A 26,355-nucleotide genomic window follows, 5' to 3' on the forward strand; every position below is an offset into this window, starting at 1 on the left:
CTCTGTAGTAAGAACTAAACATCAATTGTTAGAAGGCTATATATAGCAGCTGATGCTGGGGCAGTGGAGGAGACATAGGTGAAGGACTATACCTCTGACGTGTACCACTTGGACACTTGTGCTGCAGGTCTGACTGTGAGGCCTAAAGTCATCTGAGCTCTTCTGTTTCCCAAAGAATTAAGATGGCAGGGCCCCCAGGCTACAGGGTATCCAGCCCCATTGGTCTGAGGCCCCCACAACCCTGATGCAAAACTGGCTCTATCCCACAGACCAAGTGATACAGGCTCCAAACCATAATCATCTAGTCTCTGATCTCTTATCAGCAGTACAGTTTCAAAACCCATATTAACCACTCACTGCATGTGGACCTTGTATCTTGATTTATACAAACTCTTAAGAGAACGAAAAAACTGAAATTTATGAAGTAAAAGAAATCTGAATAGTGTCTAGATAACTAGATTATTGTTAATTTTTATGGATGTGAAAACTATGTATTGTGAGAATATATTTTTTAAAGTTCTTATTTTTTTTTTAGAGATAACATAAGTTGATGAGTTTAAGATGAACTCATAGGTCTCAAATTTGCTTCAAAATAATAAAAAAGGGGACAAGACCACAGTTGGTGGAAGTCTGTTATATTATTCTATTTACTTGTGCAGATATATGAGTATCTCCATAACAAAAAGTTTTAAAAGAAACAAAAAAGACTAACAATTTCTATCTTTTAATTAGATCCAAGGAAGTTTTTAAAAAGATAACACGATGATAACAAGAAAGAAGTAAACAAAAAAGCGGAGATAATAAAAAAAAAGCGGAGATAAGAGGAAGCTAGAATGACTGAGACAATTAAGCTAGAAGGAAATAATGTGATCTGGGATACCAGTGCAAAAACAAAGTTAAATAAATGCTCAGAACAGTAGTTACAAACTAACATCTACCTCCTTCTACAATACTATGGGTTTTCAGTCACCAATCAAAAAGACCATGTTACAATACGTACAAAACAAAGGTACAAAACAAGCACTTCTCACAGATTACAAAGGAAAACAAAGCTGAGGGAAAAGTAGTTTGCCCAAATGACAGGATTCATCTTATTAGTGGTGGTGAAATCAGACCAAAGATTATTCTGAGTCCTAATCTGGAGGCTTTAGTTGCTAGAGTGGTTTTCTCAAATGATAGTCTACAGCCTTCAGCTTAGAATCACAGTGCAGTTCTGGCCAAAAATGCAAACAGACAGTCCTTTGCTACACTCCACATCCAGGGTTAGTATCTCTGGGGAGTAAAGCCCATGATTTTTCACACCTACCTACCTACCTACCTACCTACGCTACTACAAGTAAATCCAATGAAACCTACATGGATCTAAAGTTTCCAACTCCCTTGGGTATATACTCTTGTACATTCTCACTGTTTTAAGTGTAATGAAAAGGTATATAAGATTATGCCACAAAAATGTCTATACTGTTTTAAGGGTAGTATAGCCAATACAGAAGAAACTACAAGAGCAACAAAAATAAAATTTGTGTAGGGGTGCCTGGGTAGCTCAGTAAACTAAGCAAGCAACCAATTCTTAATTTCCACTCAGGTCACGACTTCAGGGTCTTGGGATAAAATCTTGTATCAGGCTCCCTGCTTAGCAGGAAGTCAGCCTGAGGTTCTCTCCTTCTCCTTGTCCCTCTGCCCCTCCCTCACACTCACTCATGCACACACACTCTCTCTCAAATACATAAATAAATCTTTAAAGAAAAATTTGTGTGGTATCTTATAGGGAATGTGTGTGCATATATAAATTTTTAAAGTATGAGTGAGGGTTTTATAGTCCCTGTCAGCCACAATACTCCTGGAAGACTTGATAGGAGAGTAAAAATTTTATAGGGCTTTAAAAAAGATTCACAATAAATAAAACAACATGAGCAAAATGGAAAGAAAACTGAAATAGAGAGCATATCTGGAAAACAAAACAGAGATCACTATAGTTAAAACATTTCTGCTAGGAATGAAGCAAGAAAAAGATTAATAACTAAGAAGGTTATAAAAGGATTCATACTGAGAACTGAAAACTTCGGAATGCCATAGACCAGCAGTCTTCAGCCAACTACCTACAGATCAAATTGTGCCACTGGCCTGCTCCTGCACTGCCCCTTGACCTAACAACAGTTTTTAAATGTTTAAAGGATTATTTAAAACAGTTTTTTTTTTTTCCAAACAAGGATATGAAACAGACTGTATCGAGTGTATGGAGGTGGCCCACAAAGCCTACAATATTTACTGGTCCTTTATAGAAACAGTCTGCCAACCTCTGCTAACAACAACACAGTAATTGTAGATTCTGAAGTAATGAGTTTGTAACTTAGCTCTGCACTCAATAATGACATTTAATAGGTTGTTACTAAAATAATAGCCAATTTTTGCTATTATTATAATTTAAGCTCAGCATAAAAGTTAAAATATTCCAAGAGTTTAAATACATAAAACAAGTATTAACATAAATGATACTTTTGTATTCTATGAAAACTAAAAAATTCCTCCAATAAAACCATTCTGTGCAGGGAGTAAAAATATTGATAATCCTACCCATATAACTTCTATTATCTTAGATTTCGATTCAATAAACATCTGCATATCTACATTATTCAACAAGAATTACACTAGGAACTTTCATAGGTTGTCTGACCTCAAAGTATTTTATAATACAAAGCTATTATTGTCACTACTTTATAGTTAGTAGAAATGGAGTCTCAGAGGCATCTTGTCCAATGTTCTCAGCCTGCCCAGTCCAAATCCTACCCTTTCTGCACAAGACCACTGCACCTCAAGAAGTATCTAATAAGCTATCAACTTCCCTACAGAGTTACAGATTGGGTAAGACTGTCTATCTCTTAATAAAAACTACATAAAGAAATGAATACAATACTTTGAAACTACATGATATTTCCATACACTGATTCACAATACAAAGGTTCACTGTCTTTGCTGATAATGTCCCAAACACTTTCTGATGTTGGCTTTCTACTTTTCAGAGTGCACGATTCTATATGGAGAACCAACATCACATACTATAGTTTACTATAGTTTACAGGACAGGATCATTTAGGAAATAAACCACTAGTGTTCTGTTTAACCTCATAATAGGTTAGGTACATATAACATATCATAAAATGATACCTGCATAATCCAGCAAAACTGTCAGAGAATGTCAATCTGGAATTTTAAATTTTTTCAGAAACAAAACTTTTTTTGTGTGTGATAGTGCTTGCTTCTGGTTATAAATAGCTCCAATCTCTCCCAAAGATGCAATTTAATTGACCCAAAGCTCTGAATAGGTTGTCTTATAAGATAAGGCCTATTTAATCATAACTTCCTAAAAAATACTATGTCTCCCATACTCTCAAAGTATCTACAACTCCCAACTGAAGCCCTTTCTTACTCTTAAACCAAAATGGAATTGACAAAATGGTTTTTATTGTCTCTCTCCCTCACTAACCACTAAGCTTTACCTAAGGGCAAGATCATGTCTGCTTTTACTTCTGACATTATCTCTAGCATCCAAAGGACAGTCCCTGGTACATAGTAGGTGATTAAGAAGTCTCTGCTTCAAAAATGAAAAGTCAATCCATCTTAAATGTTAATAGAGGGAAGCCTGGGTGGCTCAGCAGTTGAGCATCTGCTTTCAGCTCAGGGCATGATCCTGGAATCAAGTCCCACACAGGACTCTCTGCATGGGGCCTGCTTCTTCCTCTGCCTAGGTCTCTGCCTCTCTCTCTCTCTCTCTCATGAATAAAGAAATAAAATCTTTTAAAAGAAATGTTAACAGAGAAAAGAGTACCTTACTTTATGGGTTTAAAAAAGTTTTCTTTTAAGCAGTAGTTTCTTGGGTTATTTTGAAAATCTAACATAAAGATAATTAAATACTGTCAATCAGTGCATGGTTTTATTTCTACATGTAGACTGTATGCCTGCACAGCATCAGTAGTAACTCTTTTATTCTCAGCCCTAGAGCATAATTAAGAAGAGTTAATTTGCTACCAGAAAAGAAAAACTGATGCTGCAAAATAAAATTACCAATAAATTTTCTTTTTACTTAATTATCTATAGCACTGATCACCAGCCCTCCTTCCATTAACTTTGATAATCAAAAGTTAACCCGGTAGTGAAATTCTTTCAAACTGAGGACCATAAATTACCCACAATATCTAAAGATTTTTTTCAAGTTAACATCACAATGTGAAAGAAAGTATTACAAGATATGTGGAAATTTTTTATAAAATATTTTACTTTTTTAAAAAAGTCAAAATAATTTCCTCAAATAATAAATACAAAGTGTTTTACTGCAAAATATTTTACAATATCTGCTATGCCATGTTCTACAATGTACTAATGTACATATCTGCTCCACCAAACATACTAGAGTCTGAGAATACGAAAGTAATATTCAAGTATTTTGTAAACCACATCTGTAGAAACTAATGATATACTATTATAAATATCGAGGATATCCTTGATATATACTTATAAATAGTAGTAATTTTATTTGCTTACCACAGCTTACAGACCAATTCAGACGTACTTTAATAAGTCAAATACCGTAAGTGGCAATGCTCTCAGTTTTGTGATTTTCCAAAACCACTGAACAATTCTTAATATAGTTCTGAATGAAAAAATGAAATCTTCCCTAGATATATACATGTACTAGCTAGGCTGCTGCACTGATGGTGAATTAAATGGTTTCCCTGTATCTGTGTCCTTTACCCTGCAACTTGGCAGTCCTCTCCTACTCTTTATTCTGAATTTGGCAGCATGATTTTCTTTGGCAAATTGTTCACAACTTAATGCAAGCATTAAAACAGATTTAAGTTATACATACAGATGACTGTAAACAGGTTTTCCCACATATAAATGTCTGGAGGAACATTCAAAGCATGTGGAATGTAGGTTAATCCCATTCAACACACTGTGAGTCATCCAACAACCACTGCACTTACCTGCTTAAGCCCACAATACCCCAATCATGACAACCAAATATGCCCCTCAGAACACTAAGCCCTCCAGAGGAAGAAGATCCCAGACAGCTGTCAATTTACTCTTTTAACTGGTGAAACACTCATCTTCTACATGACCCATTCATGCACAAGATGTATGACAGCAGTGCCTTTTAAACCCAAAATACACACGACTGAGTATGGTCCTTCCCAAACTACTGAAAAATGACACACAGTAAGAAGATGGCAACATGTTTTCAAATGAAACATTAAGATTTGTATACTTTTCTCCATGCATGTTATACTAAGATTTAAATGTTTAAGTAAGATAAACTAATAATAAAGCACCTGCACTTGAAGTCTATGAAGTTTTTAGGTTGTGCTAACCATCCTGCACTTCATAATATCAATCCTCATCTTCCATGCATCTCTCAAGTTTTTAAAAACACAGATACCATTAATATTGTTAAGAATTAAATATATCGGGGGATTCCCTGGGTGGCTCAGCGGTTTAGCACCTGCCTTCGGCCCAGGGTGTGATCCTGGAGTCCGGGGATCGAGTCCCGCATTGGGCTCCCTGCATGGAGCCTGCTTCTCCCTCTGCCTATGTCTGTGTCTTTCTCTGTGTCTCTCATGGATAAATAAATAAATTCTTAAAAAAAAAAAAAAAAAAAAAGAATTAAATATATCTAGCCCAATGCTTAGGTTCTAAGATATTCTTAGTGATGAAAGAAACTATGTGCATCTGCCTTAACAAATATATACAAGGTTGGTGTATTGTCTAACAGTATGAACTACGATAATTTCCCCTTTTCTTTGTGTACTGTATTTGCTCTGCCTTTAATATCTTTTCCTGCCACAGGGTACCTGGTTGGCTCAGTCACAAGAGCATGTGACTCTTGATCTCAGGGTCATGAGTTCAAGTCCCACATTGGGTATAGAGATTACTTATAAACAAACTTAAAAACAAATGAACCAATATCTTCGTGCTAGCTTAGGTTCTAACTATTTTACCTCTATGAGATCTTCCCAATACTCTCCGTTTCACCAATAAAAGTCTCTCCTTGCATATTACTTCTGAAACTAATTTTTAGCATTAATTAACATGCTATCACTGTTACAGATATCTATAACCCTAAGCAGACTGTAAGCCTTGTGTCAGCTAAATCCATGAGAAACGTCTGTAACTAAATCTGCAGTACCTAGCACAATAACTGCCCTGTGAGTGTTTAAGTGACCTATCAATTTCCATGACTCCTTTTAGGATTTGAAATTCAAAAAAAAAAAAAAAAAAAAAAGGATTTGAAATTCATGAACCTATTCCAGTCATCTCTAAATTTAATTTTTTTCTACTTTTTGATATGAGTTGCCTAAAATCAAGTATTTTCTTGTATGTACACTAAATTTATTTTGATGTCAGTCTTAGTGACTGCCATATTTAACAAAATGGTTGAACCTTGAAAAGACTATGCTAAGTGAAATAAAATAAGCCAGTCACAGCAGGACAAATACTGCATGATTCCACTTACACAAGGTATCCAGAACAGTCAAACTCACAGAAGCAGAAAGTAGAATAGCAGTTACCAGGGGCTGGGAAGGAAGAGTGGGCAGTTGCTATTCAATGGGTGTAAAGATCACTTATGCAAGATGAGTAATCGAGACCTAATGTACAATTCTATCCTTCTATATAAGAATACTACATTGACACTTAACTTTTTTAAGAGAGGAAACCTTACGTTAAATGCTTTTAACACAACTGAAAGTTCCTTCAATCTTAGTATTTGGAGACCAATCTTCACCTAACCTTAGCTACTTCCTGACAGATACAGATGTTTTTACTTACTTCTCCAATGGACTGTTATCTTTTTAGTTATACTACTCTGACTTTATCTACTATCAATAGACAATTAATCTAAGCACAGAAAAATATTTATTTATGACTTCATATTCTGATGTCCAAAATTTTGCATACTAGGCCAACACTCTAAGAGTGGAATTAAAAGTTTGCTTTGCTGATCTAATCCCAAACTTCATAAAAACAGTCCAAATTGTACTTCAATCAGTAAATATATTATTCTATATGTACAGCCATTACAAATCTTCTGCCCTTTCCCCTAGGCTTTAGATTTTCCCACATCAGTATGGAACTTGATTATGCAAAATAATTTCTTATCAGCAAAATAGTGTGCTCTGTGCTCACTTCTCTAAACCACATATTTAAAAATATTTCATAATTTTGAATGTATACTTCTTCATTGTTTTAGAGCCAAAAAACACACGTGCATAACAAGAAGGCAAGCAAGTTTAAGATATTACTATAAAAATGTTAGAGAGGGAGACGTCGGGGTGGCTCAGCGGTTTAGCGCCTGCCTTTGGCTCAGGGCGTGATCCTGGAGTCCCAGGATGGAGTTCCCACATCAGGCTCCCTGCAAGGAGCCTTGCTTCTCCCTCTGCTTATGTCTCTGCCCCGGTGTCTCTCTGTATCTCTCATGAATAAATAAATAAAATCTTAAAAAATAATTTTAAAAAAATGTTAGGCAAAATGCAAAATGTTAACATACATCTTCTCAGGGTGAAAAAGACTACACTAACAAAATCTTAAAACAACTTTTTTTTTTCTTATATCAAAAATACACAAGCAATAGTATAAATAATTATTTCCTCCCTATGAAACAATGAAATAATGGTTATTAATTAGAATGCATGGCTCATTCTTATCCCCAAATGCCCATTTTTCTGGTCAATTTTACAGCTTTCTTTCAAATATTAGATCACCACTTTTACCAACAGCGTGGTAAAAACATAGAACTAAAAACAAGAAAGCATACAGAATGAAACTACTGGAAACCTATTAAAGCAGTCAGAAGGAAAAAGCTCCTCTTCAAATTCTTATTGAGTTGTCCTTAAGGCTGGGCTGTCCCCAACACTGCCAGCCTCCTCCACCCTACCCAGCCTCCTCCCCACCCAGCACTGCCAGCCTCCTCCTCCCTACCCAACCTCCTCAGCATCCAGCACTGCCAGCCTCCTCCTCCCTACCCAGCCTCCTCCCCACCCAGCACTGCCAGCCTTCTCCTCCCCACCCAGCACTGCCAGTCTCCTTCTCCCTACCCAGCCTCCTCTGCATCCAGCACTGCCAGCCTCCTCCCCACCCAGCACTGCCAGCCTCCTCCTCCCCACCCAGCACTGCCAGCCTCCCCCTCCCCACCCAGCTCTGCCAGCCTCCACCTCCCCACCCAGCACGGGCTCAACATGAAGTTCAGCATATAATAAAAAGGCAGGAGGGGAACTCAGGTAAAAGCTGATCATACAACGGCCTAACAGAAGTTTACCACAGTACCACAAAGTTAATTCTCTTTCTCCTCTCTCTTTTGGTCTTTTAAAGCAAGCACTAGCAGTTATTCCAATACTAGATGTCCTCCAAAAATGCCTTTTACATTCAACATTGATGAATTTTAGATATATGTTTCACCTCATGATAAAGGTACTTAATTAGATATTTAGTAGATATTAATTCTAAGTACATTATCACATAGTACATTCTAAAATACCTAAATATAGAATACAAAGATAACTTTTTAGACAGTGAAATTCACCATTATAAACAACTTATTAAATCTTATTAAAATGCCAAAAAGTTAAAAATTGTAAAAAACACTTACTTCATTTCCATGTTTTTGCAGGAATTCAATTTCCTGTTGTGTGAATGTTGTCATGGAGATAGATTTCACCCTGTGTGGTGGATTTAACCCTCTCCTAAAAAATAAAATATTTTACAAATTTACTATTATGTATCTTAAAAATTTCACATCAATGTACAACGTTTTTAACTAGCACATTTAAACGTGGAACACTGTTCACTTCATAAACTAAAAGTATTTACAATTTAATTTGAACTATTAATCCTCACAATAGATATTGTCCAAGTAAGTTAGACTCACTAATGATACATTTAAATATAAATTCAGATAACTATCTAGTTAGGAACACATCGCACCTGTAACACCTGAGCTTCTAGGAAATACAAATACTGCTTTAGTGGGTTTCTAATGGAAGGAGAAGATTATGTAACATCTCTAACTATTCTCATTCTGTAAAGAATTCAAATAGTAACCAATTAAATATTTTTACATTTCCTAAGCAAATAACAATGATTTGTTAAGTTTAGAGCTATACAAATATTCCAATCAAACAGCTATTACCTTTAAGCTTAAGGCCGATTTGAAAACTGAAAACTAACCCAAGAAAACTGGAAATTATTAACCCTTAAGAATGAAGTCTCACCTCTCCTTCAATTCAGATAAAAAATTATAATAAAGGACATTTTCATCACCTCAGGAGGCATATAAGTGCTCATGAGGATACTGAAGGGACATGAGGGAATTCGAGAAATACTGGACACCTGATTAAATGTTCTTTTACAACTTTGAAGCCTTTTCTGTATAGATGGCCTTAAGAGAACTCTATCTCTAAATTTACTGATGATCTTTACAATGCACGTAAAAAACTGAATACAAATGCACTCAGAGAAGAGTAAAAAAAACTACATTTTGTCCAACTATCAGAGTAGCCTACTCTACTACCCACAAAGTAAGAGTTAAATAATCTATGCAAAGTAACAAGTAATCTATGCAAAGTTTCATAAAATTATGTTTGAGTCATGTCCTCTGCTAAAGGCCTCATTTGGAATCCAAGTTCTAGAATAGATTATTAATATTTTTACATAATATGTCATACTCCTCTTGCAGTCATCCATGCTAATTGATTTAACAAGGATGCAAAATAGTAAGTGAATGAAAGGTCTTTCAAAAATAACCTGGAAACATTTTTGAATAATTAAGTATGGTGTGTAATAGTCCTAGAAATTCATAAAATTTTAAGTCAACAATAAGGGAAATTCAGAATTAACAGAAGGGTCCTCAATTATCATATCCCACTCCTCCTCTCTGTCAGATGGTACATCTTTCAGATCATGCTTTGGATTATGACAAAGCATATTATCTGTTTCATATTTTGAAAAGGGAAAATGTTAAGTTGGGTTTCGTTGCTGTCTTATTTTTTTTTAAGATTTTATTTATTTACTCATGAGAGACAGAGAGGCAGAGACACAGGCAGAGGTATAAGCAAGCTCCATGCAGGGAGTCCGATGTGGAACTTGATCCTGTGACTCCTGGATCATGCCCTGAGCCAAAGGCAGACACCCAACCACTGAGCCACCCAGGCATCCCTGTTGTTTTAAATTTTAAACTAATTCATTTACTTTTAGTTCTTGGGTTAAGTCATAAGATACAGAAATAAAGACTGCACAGTAGAAAAAAATGAACACAGCAATTTCATCTTCATAAAACTTTCAAACTTATCTATCAAGAAACAACTACAGAACAAATTATTTTCAAGTATTTTTGCAATCACAAATTAACTTTAAAAGTCTCTTGTAGGGTCACCTGGGTGGCTCAGTTGCTTGAGCATCTGACTCTTGGTTTCGGCTCAGGTCATAATTCAGGGTTGTGAGATCAAGCCCCATCCCCAGCTCTGCACTCAGTGAGGAGTCTACTTGAGATTCTCTCTCTCCCTCTATCCCTCCCTCCACCCACTCGCATGCTCTCTCTAAAATAAAATAGATAAAATTTTTAAAAATAATAAAAAATAAAAACTTCTAAATTTCCAAAAGGGAAAATTTAGGAAAGCCATTATTCATTTAAAGCAGTACACTTTGGGACACCTGGATGGCTCAGTGGTTAAGCATCTGCCTTCAGCTCAGGGCGTGATCCTGGAGTCCTGGGATCGAGTCCCCCATCGGGCTCCCTGCACGGAGCTTGCTTCTCCCTCTGCCTGTGTCTCTGCCTCTAGCTGGTTGTCTCTCATGAATAAATAAAATCTTAAAAAAAAATAAAGCAGTACACTTTGTTTTCCAAATCATCTGTATCATGACAACAAGACTAGATTCACCATTTTCAGGGAAACTTATTTATGATTTGTATTTACATCCTACCTTGTTCCAAAATAACTTAAGAAGGAATTAACTTACTGTTCTCTTAAATTCCACTACTCCCTCCCTCTCACTTAGCAACTTACTCTCTCCTTAAATTATCTCCTTTCTTGTTCCAGCCAACCATTTACCTTTCTACCTCCCTTACAGTATCCTTTTTAAAAAAGGAAAAGGCAAAGCAATAATTTTCTAAATAAGGAAACATCAAACACTATTACAACGGTATATGTTTTGGATAAGAAATTTTGGAGCTAAGAATTATACCCCTATCATTAAAAGAGGAAACCCCAGATTCTTTTTTAGTTATATTATACAAATGTAATCTATATACACTGCTATATACACTCATGAGAGCAGTGCAATGTATAGCTTATTTACTCACAGATCTCAAAAGGCCCTCTGGTATCATGGGGTCCAATTTACACATAAAGGCATTCATATTACTTAAATAAGTGACAAAATTTTGAACTTATGAAACAAATACAACCAGAATGAACTCATAACCAAACTATGAAACTTTTTCCCACTTAACAAGAACACTTACTACAGGAATTCTTTGAGTGAGCAGACTCAGTGCATTTAAAATAGGACTCGATTTACACAACTGGAAGACACAATTTTGCCAGGCCACAATAATTATATAAATTACATAATGTGAAGGAAATTTTACATTAGTTCATTTGCTTTCTCTAATTGCACTTTTACATTTCATTTACTCAGGCCAATTAACTATATTCTCAATGCAAGGATATACAAGGATTCTTCTCCATTTAGCTTCCAAAACCTTTATATAGACATTACATGTTTATAAAATAGTTCTGTTAAAAAAAAAAAGTGGTAAGTCCAAGTGAAAATTAATAGCTTCATATACTATAAAATAGGATAAATTCACCAATTTGTATCAAGTCAAGAACCTCATTCACACCTTTTGACCTAGTAGTTACCTTTAACAATCTGTTCTAAAGAAGGAATCTGAAACATAGCTAACTAATTACATACAAGATGTTCATCAAACACTATTCATAACAGGAAAACATCAGAAACACCTCAATATCAAAGGGGAAGTGATTAAATAAATGTAAACATTATGCATACTTATGGTTATGTTTTAATTTTTTAAGATGAATATTATATTCTCAGAACTACATAAAAAATATCTGCAAAGAAAAGAAACTAAATACCCCCAAAATGTTAATAGTCCTTGCATATAAATGATATGATAGGATTTTTTTCTATTTATAATTTTCTATTCTCTACAAGTTTTCCACGATGAATATGCATTATTCTATAATAGGACAAACAAACAGCAAGAAATAACAGAGTCCAACTGACTAGTGGCAGTAGTCAAAAATTTTGGACTTTCGGTCCTGGCTATATGGATGTGAATGTCTGTGCTGAAGAATTAAAGAAAGAAAATACGGGAAGGAGAGAACAATTTTCCTTTCTAAGGCTTTCTTTCAATTTTTCTAAAAAACCTGGAAAGCCTTTCCTCCCAAATATACCTACCAGCATCAACACCTTATCTCTACGTCTCTAAATAAGGGTTTTCTCGACTTTGGCACTATTGACATTTAGGGTCAGGTTAACAGTTTATTGTGAGGGGGCTGTTCCATGCATTGTAGGATGTAGAGAAGTTTCCCTCCCAAACCTCCACCTACTAAATAAATACCAATATCATCCTCAAACCAGTAGGGACAGTGAAAAATCTTTCCAGATGTTGTCAAATCTCCCCTGGGAAGCAAAATCCCTCTGGATGAGAATCACATCTCTAAATATGTCATATGTTAATTACTAAGCAGAAGAAATTACTGGAATTCCTTTGGATCTTCAGTGAATATAAATCCTACTTAGGTTCAATCTTCTACAAAATACCCATTCACCCCACAAATAACTAGAAAGTAAATTTTCCCATAAAGACATTATTTTCAGAAGAATAAAAAACAGAAATGAGTATTTTCTATGAAATGATAAATAACAAAATAAGTATACAAGTTTAAAATTTTTAGTACATATTAAATTTAAAAAGACTATGAAAAGTGTCCACAAAAAATAATAAAAAATGGAACTCTATTGCGTCAAGCATGCTTAATACAAATACGCGGGCAAAATATAAGTTAATAAGGCAGAACAAAATTAATATTTATAAAATAGCTACACTGCACATTTAATCTCATCCAATTTCTACCTTGAGTCTTACAGCAGACTGGATATTCTGAAAAGTCTCCTCTGCTAAAATAGGATAGCTACTCCTTAAGTTACAAAACAAAAAAATCCTGTTAACATATTGTTGAACTTACTAGAAAGTAAAAAAAAAAAAAAAAAAAAAAAAAACCTCTAAGGATTCCCCTGTCAAAAGGAAAAAGAAACAAAAACTGAGCTGAAACCAGAAAAGTGACATGTTATATACACAAAATTTAGTACTGCTCAGAAGGCAAATGCCAATCAACAATACCTAAGACAAGATGACAGAGCTAAACCTGAGACAGACCTATTAAACCTAAGACCCTGGGTGAGAAATAAAGCTGCTTCAGGCTGTAGTATCCCAGGGTCCCAGCAGAAGAATATGCAAGTTGTTGGAAGGAATGCACTTCCAATTAATGTTATCAAAATTTGGAAAACTTAAGTGCAATAAAAATCACTACACAACAACAAAACATGACACTGAGCTTGTCAGTAGAAACAACATCTTCAGATATACCTCTCCCAAAGACTTTAGACACTAAAGTGATCAAATATACAAAATAGAAAATATAGTATATAGGAAACATTAAAATAAATAAAAGATGGTATAAAAATAAAAAAGACGTATAGTTACCAGAATAACTATTCAACTTTAAAAGTCAGAACTTTTAGAAATGAAACATTCTAAATGTGGAAATTAAAATTCAACAAAGCAGGTAAAGAGCAGTGTTGTGTTTTTTGTTAAACACAATAAAAGGAAAAATTATTGAATTAGAAGATAGGAAAAAAAACAACCCAGAGAGCAGCACAGACTAAGGAGAGAGAAAAGACAAAGGAAAAAAAAAGGATACGAGAATATCTAACATATCTAATCAACATTCTTTAAAGATTTATTATTTTGAGATGAAGAAAGCAAGGTGCACAGCGGGGGCAGGGGGGAGGGCAAAGGGGGAGGGAGAATCTCCAGCAGACTCTCCGACTAAGTACAGAGCCCAATAAGGGGCCAGTCTAATCACCCTGAGATCATGACCTGAACAGAAACCAAGACTCAGACACTCAACCAACTGAGCCACCCAGGCACCCTAAAATCAACACTCTTACTTTTTTTTTTTTTTTTAAGATTTTATTTATTTATTCTTCAGAGATACACAGAGAGAGAGGTAGAGACACAGGCAGAGGGAGAAGCAGGCTCCATGCACCGGGAGCCCGACGTGGGATTCGATCCCGGGTCTCCAGGATCGCGCCCTGGGCCAAAGGCAGGCGCTAAACCGCTGCGCCACCCAGGGATCCCAACACTCTTACTTTTGAGAGCACAAATGAAAACATGAAAAGAAATGATATTTGAAAAGATCATGGCTGAGATTTTTTGGATCCAATGAAAGGCATGCCTCTACAAATAGAAATTATAGTTTATCAAAAACAAGATAAATAAAATCCACACTTAGAAACATTTTGTTGCAACCTCAAAAACATGATCTTAAAAGCAGTCAGAAAAGAAAGACCAAGAAAACAAAATTTGACTAAAAGTAGACTTTTCAATGGAAACCAAAAGATAACACATTATCTTTAAGTAGTAAGAAAAAAATAACTGTGAACCCAGCAAAACGATCTCTGAAGTATAAAATCAAAATAATATTTTCAGATAGACAAAAACCAAGAGTTTATCCCAGGAGGTCCTCGCTAAAATAATACAGAGTGTAGAAGAAGAATGACCCCAGGAAGACTGAAATGCAAAGAGGTAAGGAAAGAAACTGGTAAACACCCTCAGATAAATCTAAACAAGCAACATCTGATTTTAAAGTGTTCAATTTATGAGGAAGAACAGACAAATTTAATGTTTCACCAACAATAGCCCTTAAGTGAGGGTACTTTGTATTTTTAAAGACCTTGTATTATGAGGGGAAGGTTAAAATACCAATTAACTCTAGAATGTCAGTATGGAGAATTTTTTTTAATTTAATATTTTATTTATTTATTCATGAGAGAACAGAGACAGAGGCAGAGACACATAAGCAGAGGGAAAAGCAGGTTCCCTTCAGGGAGCCCAATGTGGGACTTGATCCCAGGACCCTAGGATCACAACCTGAGCCAAAGGCAAAAGCTCAACAAATGAGCCAACGAGGCACCCCTGAAGAATAAAATTTCAATGATGACCATAAAAGTACATGGAATTTACAACTTCCAAACCAGTATAAAAGGAAAATCAAAACAAAAAACTGCCATTTTTTAAAATAAAATTAAGCATACACTTTCCATATGACCTAGCAATCCCACTCTTATTTACTCAAGTGAAATGAAAACTTAAGTTCACCAAACAAATCCGTATATAAGTATTTGTAGCATCTCTATTGATGTAGGTTAACCTAAGAAACAAAATACTAGAGTCTTGATTCTGTTATTATTCACAGTAAAATCACAATTTTTACAATAATGAAAATAAGTTTTTTTTCATCAGTGGAGCTACGTTCTCCACCTACCAAGTTTGACCATTTAATTGAATGAAATATAATCAAAACTGAATTATTTACCTAGTTATTTTCAAGGTGTATTCATGGAAGCTGGCGCCACTTCCCTTTTTCTTTTTTGCTTAAGTCTAGTCTAGCCATCATGTGAATTCAATGTTTATAAAACATTTTACTGTAATGACATTAGTCATAACTATTGGATGAAAGTGTTGGACAAGTAAGCCACATCATTTTTATAGTGCCAATATTGAAGTACCACCCATTCCAGATCCTAAAATACACATTTTAAGTCTCCAATTTAGTGCAAAAAAAAAAAAAAAAATTAAATAATGACTCATTTAATAACAGCAGTATTGATTTTTGAAAGCCTGTTTGCCAGTTAATTGGTTTCAAGAAGTTCCAAAGTCACCTACTGGTAGAGCCCAATATGCTTTCGCAGTATAATTAAGTCATATGCAGATCCCCAGGAGCTTTTATTTTAACGACCACCACCCAGGTATGACTGTAACCAGATGGTGTGACTCATTCCGTATGTCCACCAGTATGCTACTTTTAACTATGCTTTAAACAATCTTGCAAATAGCTATTTCCTCAACTCAAACAGCAATGTATGTTAGATGAATAAGAAAGCCTGTTTAGTTTTATTAATTGTTTTTCTCCTGCTGGGAGAGAAACTGGTTAAAATATTTTAATAGACTGTGGAAATTTATGTGGTTGCTGATCTTGACATAAAGTAATAAAGTTAACTTGACATTTAGATCTATCCCAATCCTAATTATTTAGTAAAATATATTAGATATAATGTTTAATTCAGAAAAATCATACATTTAAAATCTACAAACAGATGGAAGATGCCTTTAACAGGATATCAAGATTCTTTTTTTTTTTTTATTTTTTTATAAATTTTTATTTATTATAGTCACAGAGAGAGAGAGAGAGAGGCAGAGACACAGGCAGAGGGAGAGAAGCAGGCTCCATGCACCGGGAGCCCGACGTGGGATTCGATCCCGGGTCTCCAGGATCGCGCCCTGGGCCAAAGGCAGGCGCCAAACCGCTGCGCCACCCAGGGATCCCGGATATCAAGATTCTACAAACTGGTGATGCCAAGGCCCTAGATGTACTGGATAGTCCAAAATATTAGTCTATCTAGAATGCAACTTTAAAATACTGAAAACACACATACGATGTAAACCACATCTGCTATTTTGGGTCTCTTTATTTTTTTGAAAGTCAAATACTACAATGTAAGGTCCTTGTAACGGGAAACATCTAAAAAATAATACTCGAGTAACAATTTAAACCCAATTAAGGTGTCCCAGTTAAATGTGGACAACACCACACACACACACACAAAAGAGGGAGTGCCTGGGTAGCTCAGTCAGTTAAGCTTTTGATTTTGGTGCAGGTCATGATCTCAGGGTGGTGAGATCAAGGCGTCCCTGAGCTCCAGGCTCTGTGCTCGGCAGGGGGCCTGCTTACGATACTCTCTCCCTCTTTCTTTCTCTCTGCCCCTTCCTCCCCACCCTGCCCATGTGCTCGCTAGCTCTCTCTCTAGAAAAAAAAAAAAAAAAAAAGTGGACAAAACCCAAGAATGTCTTCACAAACCTCTCCAAACTTCACTGAAATGAAAGCAAAGGAATAAAAAGGCATTAACCCACAGAAACAGCAGGACACAGAATAATGGAGGAGACCAAAAGCAAACTCTAGTTCTCTACTAACAAAATTTGGAAGATTTAAAAAGTGAACATACCAGCAGTAACTGACTCTGCAACGTAAAGAAAAGCAAAACAGTAGCTTCTTAGGAGAGAAGCCAACTGGAGGCGGATTCCCATTACAGAACCCCTACAAGATTCACAAAAGGAATTAAGGCAGGTTGGGGGGGATTTACACAGGGTCAAAAATAAACTCCCAGTCTCGCTACAGCCACAAGACTAACCTTACCAGGCCCTAGGCAGAAGTCTGAATGAACATTTAATCTGTAGCAATTATTCAAATAGATTCTAGGCTCAGGCACAGCTAAGGACTGTTATTAGGTACCCTGCTAAAAACCGGGGGATTAACTGAGACCCCACATACTGAGTGATAGATTATGTGCCCCTAGTCTCCTAACTTGGATCCTAGAAAAATGGCAGCCAGGCTTTTTTAATCATCAACAAGAAAGAATACTGGAGAAAACATCTCTGAACTAAAAAAAAGCATAACTTACAAATCAATGAGTCCAAAAGAATGGCTACAATATTTAACCAAAGACCTAACCAAAATACCTCAATGTACAGTTCAGAAGAGCAGCAATAAAGATCACATATACTCCCACAGTGGGAGGAGGAAAATGGGGCACAAAGAATCAGTAATAAGAATAGCATCAAGAGGTGCCTGGGTGGGCTCAGTCAGTTAAGCGCCTGACTCTTGGTTTCAGCTCAGGTCATGATCCCAGGGTCCTGGATGGAGCCCCATCTTGGGCTCTGAGCTCAACGCAGAGTCTGCTTGAGATTCTCTCCCTTTGCCCCTCCTCCCCACACTTGTGCATTCTCTCTCTCAAATAAATAAATCCTTTGGGGGAAAAAAAAAGAATAGCATCAGACTTCCCAACATCAATACTGAGGATGTGATGATGAGTAAGCACTGCCTTAAAACTTTAAGGATAAAGTATTTCCACCTTATGAATGGGGACAAACTATCAATTTAAAATGAGGGCAGAATAAGACATTTACAGCCATATACCTCTCAAAACGATATCTCACTGACCTTTAATCAGGAGGTTAATGGAGATGTGGGGATCCTGGAAAGAGGGCCCAACACAGGTTAGACATGAAAAGAATTCCCAGAATGAAGGCAGAAGAAAAGTCCCAGGATGACCACTGCATAGCAGGTCTAGAGAGCAGGATTTCCAGACTAGAAGATGACAAAGTACCCAGAAAAGACTGATCAACCACAAAAACAAAACAAAACAAAAAGGCACCTAATGTGTCTGATCATATAGAAAGAAGTATTACGCCTCAGTCAAGAGACTATCTGGGGATGTATTAATGATATGCACAGGAAAAACAAAGCAAATGAAGAGAACTATACAAGTACAAACTTCATGGGGTGAAAGGTTGTACAATTAAGAAAATAGGAGTAATATACTGTATGACTCAGGTGAGAACAATATGTATACTTGCAATAAGGCAAATACTAAATAATGATTTAACCAACGACTGTAATTAACGTTATAAGGAAGAGGCAGAAACAGTAGGTGGAAAAGGAGAAAGCATTAAGAGGACCAAATCCTTATCTTCCTCCTTGTACAGTAAAAAAGTCAATATATAAAGCCAAAACTGAAAACTTTTTAAAAATTGCTCTAAGTATGTTAGCTAGAAATACTAAGGTAAATATAGAAGGAGAGCATAGACAAGAGTTCATGGTCACTGTCTGGGGCAATCAGAAATGGATGGAGGTAACAGGTGACTACTGCTGTTCATTATAAGCCTTTTGCCTCTTTAAATTATATGCATGTACCCTTTTGATAAAAATTAAAACTAAATTAAAATTAAAAAAGAATGGGTATAAACAGTTCTTGCTCTTCAAAACTAAATTTAACTGACAAACACAGGTTGTTTGTTATCTTTGATGAAAGATACCTATTGATGTTCAATAGGTACTTTTTGCTGAATTATCTACTGAACACAACTGTTCAAAGTTAGAACCAAGATTCACTAAGAGATAAAACTTTGAAGACAGAAATGAGCTTCCACATCTTCCCACATTATTAGTCCCACTGATTTTAATACCCTCCTCATCAAAGAGCTTGCACAGTCTATTAAGAAACGGGGGGGAAAACAAGATTTTTAAGAATCTGACAATAAGAAAAATTCCTCTCTTCCTTTTGTAAATATGCATGTTTCTCTGTAACTTCCATACACTTGTCTCCTACCTACCTCTCCCTCGAGAATAAATCATAATATTACCTCTTCCACATACAGGCCTTAAAATTACCCAAAGCTAGTGACATATGTACAGCTCCCCACACCCACTAGTCTTTTCTTCTTGAAGCTAACAACATTTCTAGCTCCTGAACTGTTTTGATACACAGTTTTAAATCTCCTTAACATCCTGATAAAACTCTTTAGAGCATGCTACAGTTAATGTAACTCTTCCAAGAAGCAACCAGAATAAAAGCAAGACGTAATTATGACTCCCCTCCCTCTAAAACAGTATAGTACCAATCAAAAAGAGACTACTACATCTTACTCAGGAGTCTTTGGGAAAAAAAATGTGTTCTAACTTAAAAGAAAAAAAAAAAACTATCATTCCTCATATTTTGAACAATTCAAACAAGTTTCCCATCCTTATTGTAACATTAAGTTAATGAATTTCATTCTTACCACACCGAATCAGCTGTCTTTAGGGCAAGAGCTCTCACGTGTGGACCTGTAAAGGATGTCACAAGGAACATGCTACTAATCAAAGTACCTGAAGTTATGAATGATTTCTCTTTTTTATATATATTAACGGAATCCGTGATGGGTATTCCTCACCAATTATCACTGTGACTATATGAAGTTGGAAATGCATTAATGAGTCAAGAGGAAAATGGGAAGGGTAACAGCACCAAGTCCTGAATATCTCCATAGGAGTTTCTCAAAAATATGAGCATTATGCATATTTTAGAGAAAAAAGTGAAAATATGATGCCACCATACTACATATGCTTAAGAGTTTTCCCAGGACAGAAGATGCACTACAGAAGAATCTCTCTTAATCAATTTGCTGGATGAATCCATGTTTCTCCTCCCTGCTGAAAAACCTACAGGAAATGCCTACGGCACAACAAACACACACAGCTAGGTGTCTCTCCGCTGCTCCTTCCAACTGAGTTTTATGTTTATCAAGAGCTGTATAATATTATAACTTGGTAATACAGTTGGCAGAGTATCTGGTGTCTAAATACAATATTGTGTATTTTGGTGTCTAAATACACATCTAAATACATAGTTGAATGGACTATTTTGTAAAATACTGACACGAGTGAGAATATTTTTTTCATAAAAACGATTTAGGGACTTAACAAAATTCAGTTACTATGAAAAGGTATTATTTACCTGTAGACAAGAACTGTAAAAGATTGAAAAAAGATCTAAAACAATACAGCACTCGACTTGCTTTAAAAAGTAGCTTACAATTCTAAGAACTATAAACATAATGTGAGTCTGGGTTGTATCAAATGGACAAAGAATCTAATCTGTGGAACCACATTCAAAGAAAAGTACTAAGTGTTACATTAAAAACTTTGGCAAATTAAAAATTACATGTTAAAATAAAAAACCTAAGTATATAAAAATACACACACACACACACACACACACAAGTAATTGACTTCTTAAATAAATCTAATCACTATCAATCCTACACGCACAGGGTAAGAGGTTTTAATTACAATTCAGATATAGAAAATAGCAAGAGAATTCATTCATGGCAGTATAGATGGAACAAATTCAAAACAGTAAGCACCAAATTCCCATTACACTCACAATACACAACAGCAGTTTCTGAATAGAATTCAAAGTTACGAAAACAGAAAGTTAAGAAAAACTAAGTTCCTTTATTTTAAAAGAGTTGGGGATTCCTGGGTGGCTCAGCGGTTTGGCTCCTGCCTTCGGCCCAGGGTGTGATCCTGGAGTCTGGGATCAAGTCCCACATCGGGCTCCCTGCATGGAGCCTGCTTCTCCCTCTGCCTGTGTCTCTGCCTCTCTCTGTGTGTCTCTCATGAATAAAAAAAAAAAAAAAAATCTTTTAAAAATAATTTCTTTTAAAAAGTATAGCTATAAAACAAAAATGAATGTACATCCATAATCTGCCCTGCTTTTAAACTCCAATGAAGTTAAAATCTACCATCTGAGTTCCCAAAATACAGAATTCAAAACAATTTACAAAAATTCACAGGAAATCTTTACACATTTTTTAATGGTAGAATCAGCATTTGTTCTGGATCCCAACATCAACCAGGGTATCACAACAAAGCATTAAGAACGTGCACTAATTTTACAATTAAAGCTGGGGGGGGGGGGGAGTAATAACAGTACTTTCCTCATAAGATTTTTACTAAAATCACACCTGACACACAGCTAGCACTCAATAAATGTGATTAGTAGTTATTATTTTTTTCTATTTCAACAAATATTTTGTTATATCCCCGACACATGTCCTAATGCCAGGAACTTCATATTCGCTTAAAAAAAATTCTATCCTTTATAATGAAGAAGTAGCAAATAATTTTCCCACTTAACAGTAAATTGAAATGGTACTACATTTTCAAAATACCTTATCAAATATACCTACTTTAGAGTGCTTTAAAAATTTTTTAAAAGGAATTAAAGATATAAATCACTGCTACTGTAACCTCATGAGGTCCTGAATATTATAACGGAGCTCCAAAAGAGTATTTGATTCCAATCCATTCTAATGCTAGTAACTGTATAAAAACAAATTCAATGCCTTTTCATCTTTCAAGTTAAAGTTCCCACAATATTCACCATAAAAGTCAAAATGTACACAAAATTAATAAAGTGCAAGTGTATAAACTTTAAACCCCCATTTTAAATACCCTGTCCACATAAAATAGCTAGTATTGAGGCAAAGTGTTTCTTAAATTTTATTTATTTTATATAAACCCTCTCTAAAAAACTTGTGACTCATTTTTAAAGATGAACAATTCTTATTCACTGATTATACTGATGTTAACTAATATGGTCTAAAACTGGTCTTTAAATCAACTAAAAGTTCTTTAACCTGAAGGCAATGTTTTGTTGTTGGCTATCCATTCAAAATTTTAAGCATTTCTGTAGCTAGAACCAGAAAGAAAGTGACAAATTAATCTTACGATACCCCATTCTAGCTCAGTAATAGATAGTATAACTGCACCTACACTTAAAGTTTCACTATCTGAATTTAGTTATACACTCCGGATGAGCACCACACAAGCGCATGACAGCGATTGGGAAAAAGATTTTCTGAGTCTAGTAATATAAACAATAAGATGCCTGTTCAATTTGCTTAAACAAAGATACTGCTAAATTAATGATAAAAGGTATGTGACTAAAAAAAAAAAAAAAAAAAAAAAAAAAGGTATGTGACTAATCTCTCCAATTTAGAATTCGTGAGAGTAAACACTACTTACTGTATAGGAGCATTTTCTAAACAATCAAGTTTTCCCAATGGTAGCTAGAGGCCTTATACTCTGTAAATCCACTGCTTAGCCTCACCGTCTCATATAGTATATGCTCAATAACCACTCAAATTGTACCATCTAATCCTCATATCAACCTTAAGCTATGCATTATCTTCTTACCACAAAAGACACTGAGGCTGAAGAGATGGATCCAGGTCAATGGGCTCATGGTGGCCTGGATTAATAAGTCCTAAGTCACAAAGCTAGTGGCAGTGTCAGGATCGGATTTCAAACTTATATTCTTCCAAGCTACTATATTATCTGAATAGCAAATATATAATAGTCATTAAACTCAGTAGTTATTTCATTCTTCTCAAATTATTTTCCTTTATTACTGCTTTTCAAGGACAGAAATCCATGGGCACCTGGATGCTACTGGTAGCTCAATAGGTTAAACCGCGTTAGGCATCTGCCTTCAGCTCAGGTCTTGATGATCTCAGGGTCCTGGGATCAAGTCCCACAGCAGGCTCCCTGCTCAGTGGGGGGTCTGTTTCTCCCTCTCACTCTCCCTTTGCACTCTTCATGCCCCCCCACCCCACCCAGCTCTTTCTTTCATATAAATAAAATCTTTTAAAAAAACAAACAAGGACAGAAATCTTTAGGAGCAACTGTCCCTTCAATATTTCTGCAGTAGACATTTGATCCAGCACCTATTCCTTCCTTCCCAAGAATCCCAGATTTCTGATTCGAGAACTGTATTTGGCGATCTTTGTTGTTCCAATGAAGTCATTGCAGAATATGAGTCCAATCAGGGCACTGGTTCAAGGTAGCAGCTATATGACCTGAGCAAACTTTCTGCAGAACTTCCAGAAAAGTTGGGACACTGATGTAAATTAAGGCAATATGCACCCCAGCAACTGGAAGCAGTCATCTCTGGATGAGAGAAATCTAGGCAATGTCGTTAAGCCATCGGAAAAAGCCTTACGTAAAACAAATATGTTTTGGGTTACATCTGAAAAATCCAACCTAACCAATTTTTTAAGGGTGCTTTCTCATTTCAATGTCTTTCACACTACTGTTCCCTACTCACGGAATATCCTTTCCTCCTTGTTAATATCTCCTATCTACTGGGCAGCTATTTCATAGTAGGCATCAAGATGTTGTGAGATGTTGAACACATGTTATCACTAATACTGAAAATTAATCTATACCTAAAAAATCCACAAAGTAAATTTCATCCTCACTATTCATGGATGAGAAAATTCAAACTCAAGCTTGCAGACTGAGCTGTTCAATAGCACACAGCTTAAGAAGCAGAGCCAGGATTCAAGACCAGGTTTATCTAGCTCACAAGTACTTGTTCTTTCAACTTGAAGCAGCCAGCCACATGGATCTTGTCTTTAAAGGAAGGTCTTTGCTCAGACATCAAATCTTCTGTGAAGCTTTCTCTATTTACATACTTCAGAGATAGCTCATTTAGAGAAAAATATTACAATGTATCATCACTGTTTACATAGTCAGAAGGCAAGCTCTTTAAAGATAGTAGGATCCAAGGAACGAACACCAGCGCCTCCCACAATGTATGACATAGGCCAAGCAAGCAATAAACATTTGTAAAATCACCAGTGAATGAAGATATTAAGTCCTGTCTATTACAGATTAAATTCCTTAAAAGAAACAATTGTCATTATACTAAGATATCCTTTTACATAGAATGTTTCAGAAATGTGGGTTTTAGGAAGAAATTTGTAAATGTTTCTTAATCTTATACATTTGCTGTATAGGCTAAATGTCACCCTGAAGAATCACAGAGAAATGTCAGAAATTCAAAACAGTAGCTACGTACATTTTTTTTCAAACCAAGTATTTCATATGTACCAAAAGACCTTGTTTTTAGGATACATTTATTATGCATATAATAAAAATCAAATACACTTAAAACAGTGGTCTGTTGGTTTCATTTTAGAACCAAAGTTGCCTAATCCGTGCCACTTAACTTCATACGTAAGTGTAAAGCAGGAACCAGAAAATCTCCTAGATCCGACTCATTTCTACGATTCTGTTGTGACTCAGTAATAACACTAACTGTCAGCTTCTCAGAGTGCTTCCCTAACTAGGATCTAAGAGTAACCTCCCAACAAGGGCTCTCCCGCCGCACTATCTTAGCTCATACTTACCCGGACATGTTTCTCATGCACTTATGTGTTATCATCTCCCCTAGCACAACGCAAGCACCAAAGGAGCAGAGATTCACTGTACTCATCAGCACGCCCCAAGGCTTCCCACCGAAGGCACCCAGGACATGTGTGCTGAGGAAGCAACGTGCGCCAAAGACTAGTGACGCCTTGTTGCCCAACATGAAGAGAAAAAAACAAACATAAATAAGCAGATCATGCACTGCTGGGCACGTCCTGCCTTCTCCAAAATGGGGGTTTTCTAACACATTATGTACTCTGCCTCAGGATTAATCTGACAACGGATTATTTTTTTTAAAGGGCGGGGGAGGATACAATGGCTAAATTACTTTATTTGAAAGGAATCATCACAGAGGAAAGAGCCCAAGTCGCTGTTTTGGTCTAACACACGCTTCAGGGATATTTAGCGAACCGCTTCGAATACAGGAGAAGCGGTACGGAAAAGCGACTTCTCCGTCCCCAGACCATCTGCAAAACCTCCCGGGGCCGGGGGGTAACTCACGGTCGCGCTGTTGACACAAGCCCCTTAGCGGAGTGTGCGCGCAGCAAAGGCGGGTACAGGCCACCCCGGGCCCGCGAGGCCGGTCGCCGCGCACGGGGGGGGGGCGGCGACCCCGACGGAGGGGTCTCGGCGGCCATCGCCACCCCCGTGCGGACAATGACACAGCTTCTGGCCAACCTCTCCTTCCCACTGAAACTTTCCCCGAAACTCAAAGGACGTCTCCGTGGACCCTAAGAGCTAAAACCCCGCAGGGCCTCGACATCGGCTCCTCGGCCTCCCCGGGCCGCCAGGAAGCCTCCTCCCAACTTTCCACCCCCCACCCCCGCCCCCACCCCCGCCCCCGCCCCGGGATTCAAACCGCGGCCACCAAGACGCTTCAGTCCCGCTAGTCCCCCGAAGTGCACGCGCTCCCCGGTGACCTAGGTGCTGCCGGCCCGAGGAAGGAGGGGGATGGGAGTTTAAAAAAAAAAAAAAAGAAAAAACAAAAAAAAAAAGCCCCGGCGGCTACGCGTCCCTGTTCCTCCCCCCTCCAGCTCCGCCGTCCCCCGGGCGCCCGGCAGGTGCCTCGCTGGGGGGACCCTCCCCCCGCGGCCCAGCCGCGCCCCAGCCGCGCCCCGCGCCCTCCGCGCCAGCCCCGCCGGAGAGGAGCCGAGGCCCGGGGGAGGCGGCGCCGGGGCCCCGCGGGGACCAGCGATGCTCGCCGCGCCACCGCCGCCCACGCCCCGCCCGCGCCGGGCCCCGCACCCCCGGCCCGCCGGCCTCCGCCGGCCTCCGCCGCCCCTGCCCGCGAGCCCGCGCCCCAACGGCCGCCGCGGCCCGAGCGCGCGCCCCCGCCCCCCGGCCCCGGGAGGGCCCCCGCCCCCGCCCCCGCCGCCGCCGCCGCCGCCCGCCGCCCCCCGCC

At 37.4% G+C, this 26,355-nt stretch overlaps 1 protein-coding gene across 8 annotated transcripts in view; it reads right to left on the reverse strand.

The window, feature by feature from the left end:
* AGFG1 (ArfGAP with FG repeats 1) overlaps positions 1-26,355 on the reverse strand; it is a 79,885-nt gene that overhangs the window by 53,066 nt on the left and 464 nt on the right. For 5 of the 8 annotated variants that reach the window (XM_072719342.1, XM_072719336.1, XM_072719337.1 and 2 more), the window contains exon 2: positions 8,639-8,732. In XM_072719342.1, coding sequence (XP_072575443.1) covers positions 8,639-8,732 — 94 coding nt within the window. Of the gene's footprint in view, positions 1-8,638; positions 8,733-11,509; positions 13,297-22,937; positions 23,079-24,934; positions 25,102-25,812; positions 26,039-26,355 lie in introns of those variants that run through there. The other 3 variants (XM_072719340.1, XM_072719339.1, XM_072719338.1) reach the window with 3 other exon arrangements.

This window comes from Vulpes vulpes, chromosome 9 (assembly GCF_048418805.1).
Source record: "Vulpes vulpes isolate BD-2025 chromosome 9, VulVul3, whole genome shotgun sequence".
NCBI lineage: Eukaryota > Metazoa > Chordata > Mammalia > Carnivora > Canidae > Vulpes > Vulpes vulpes.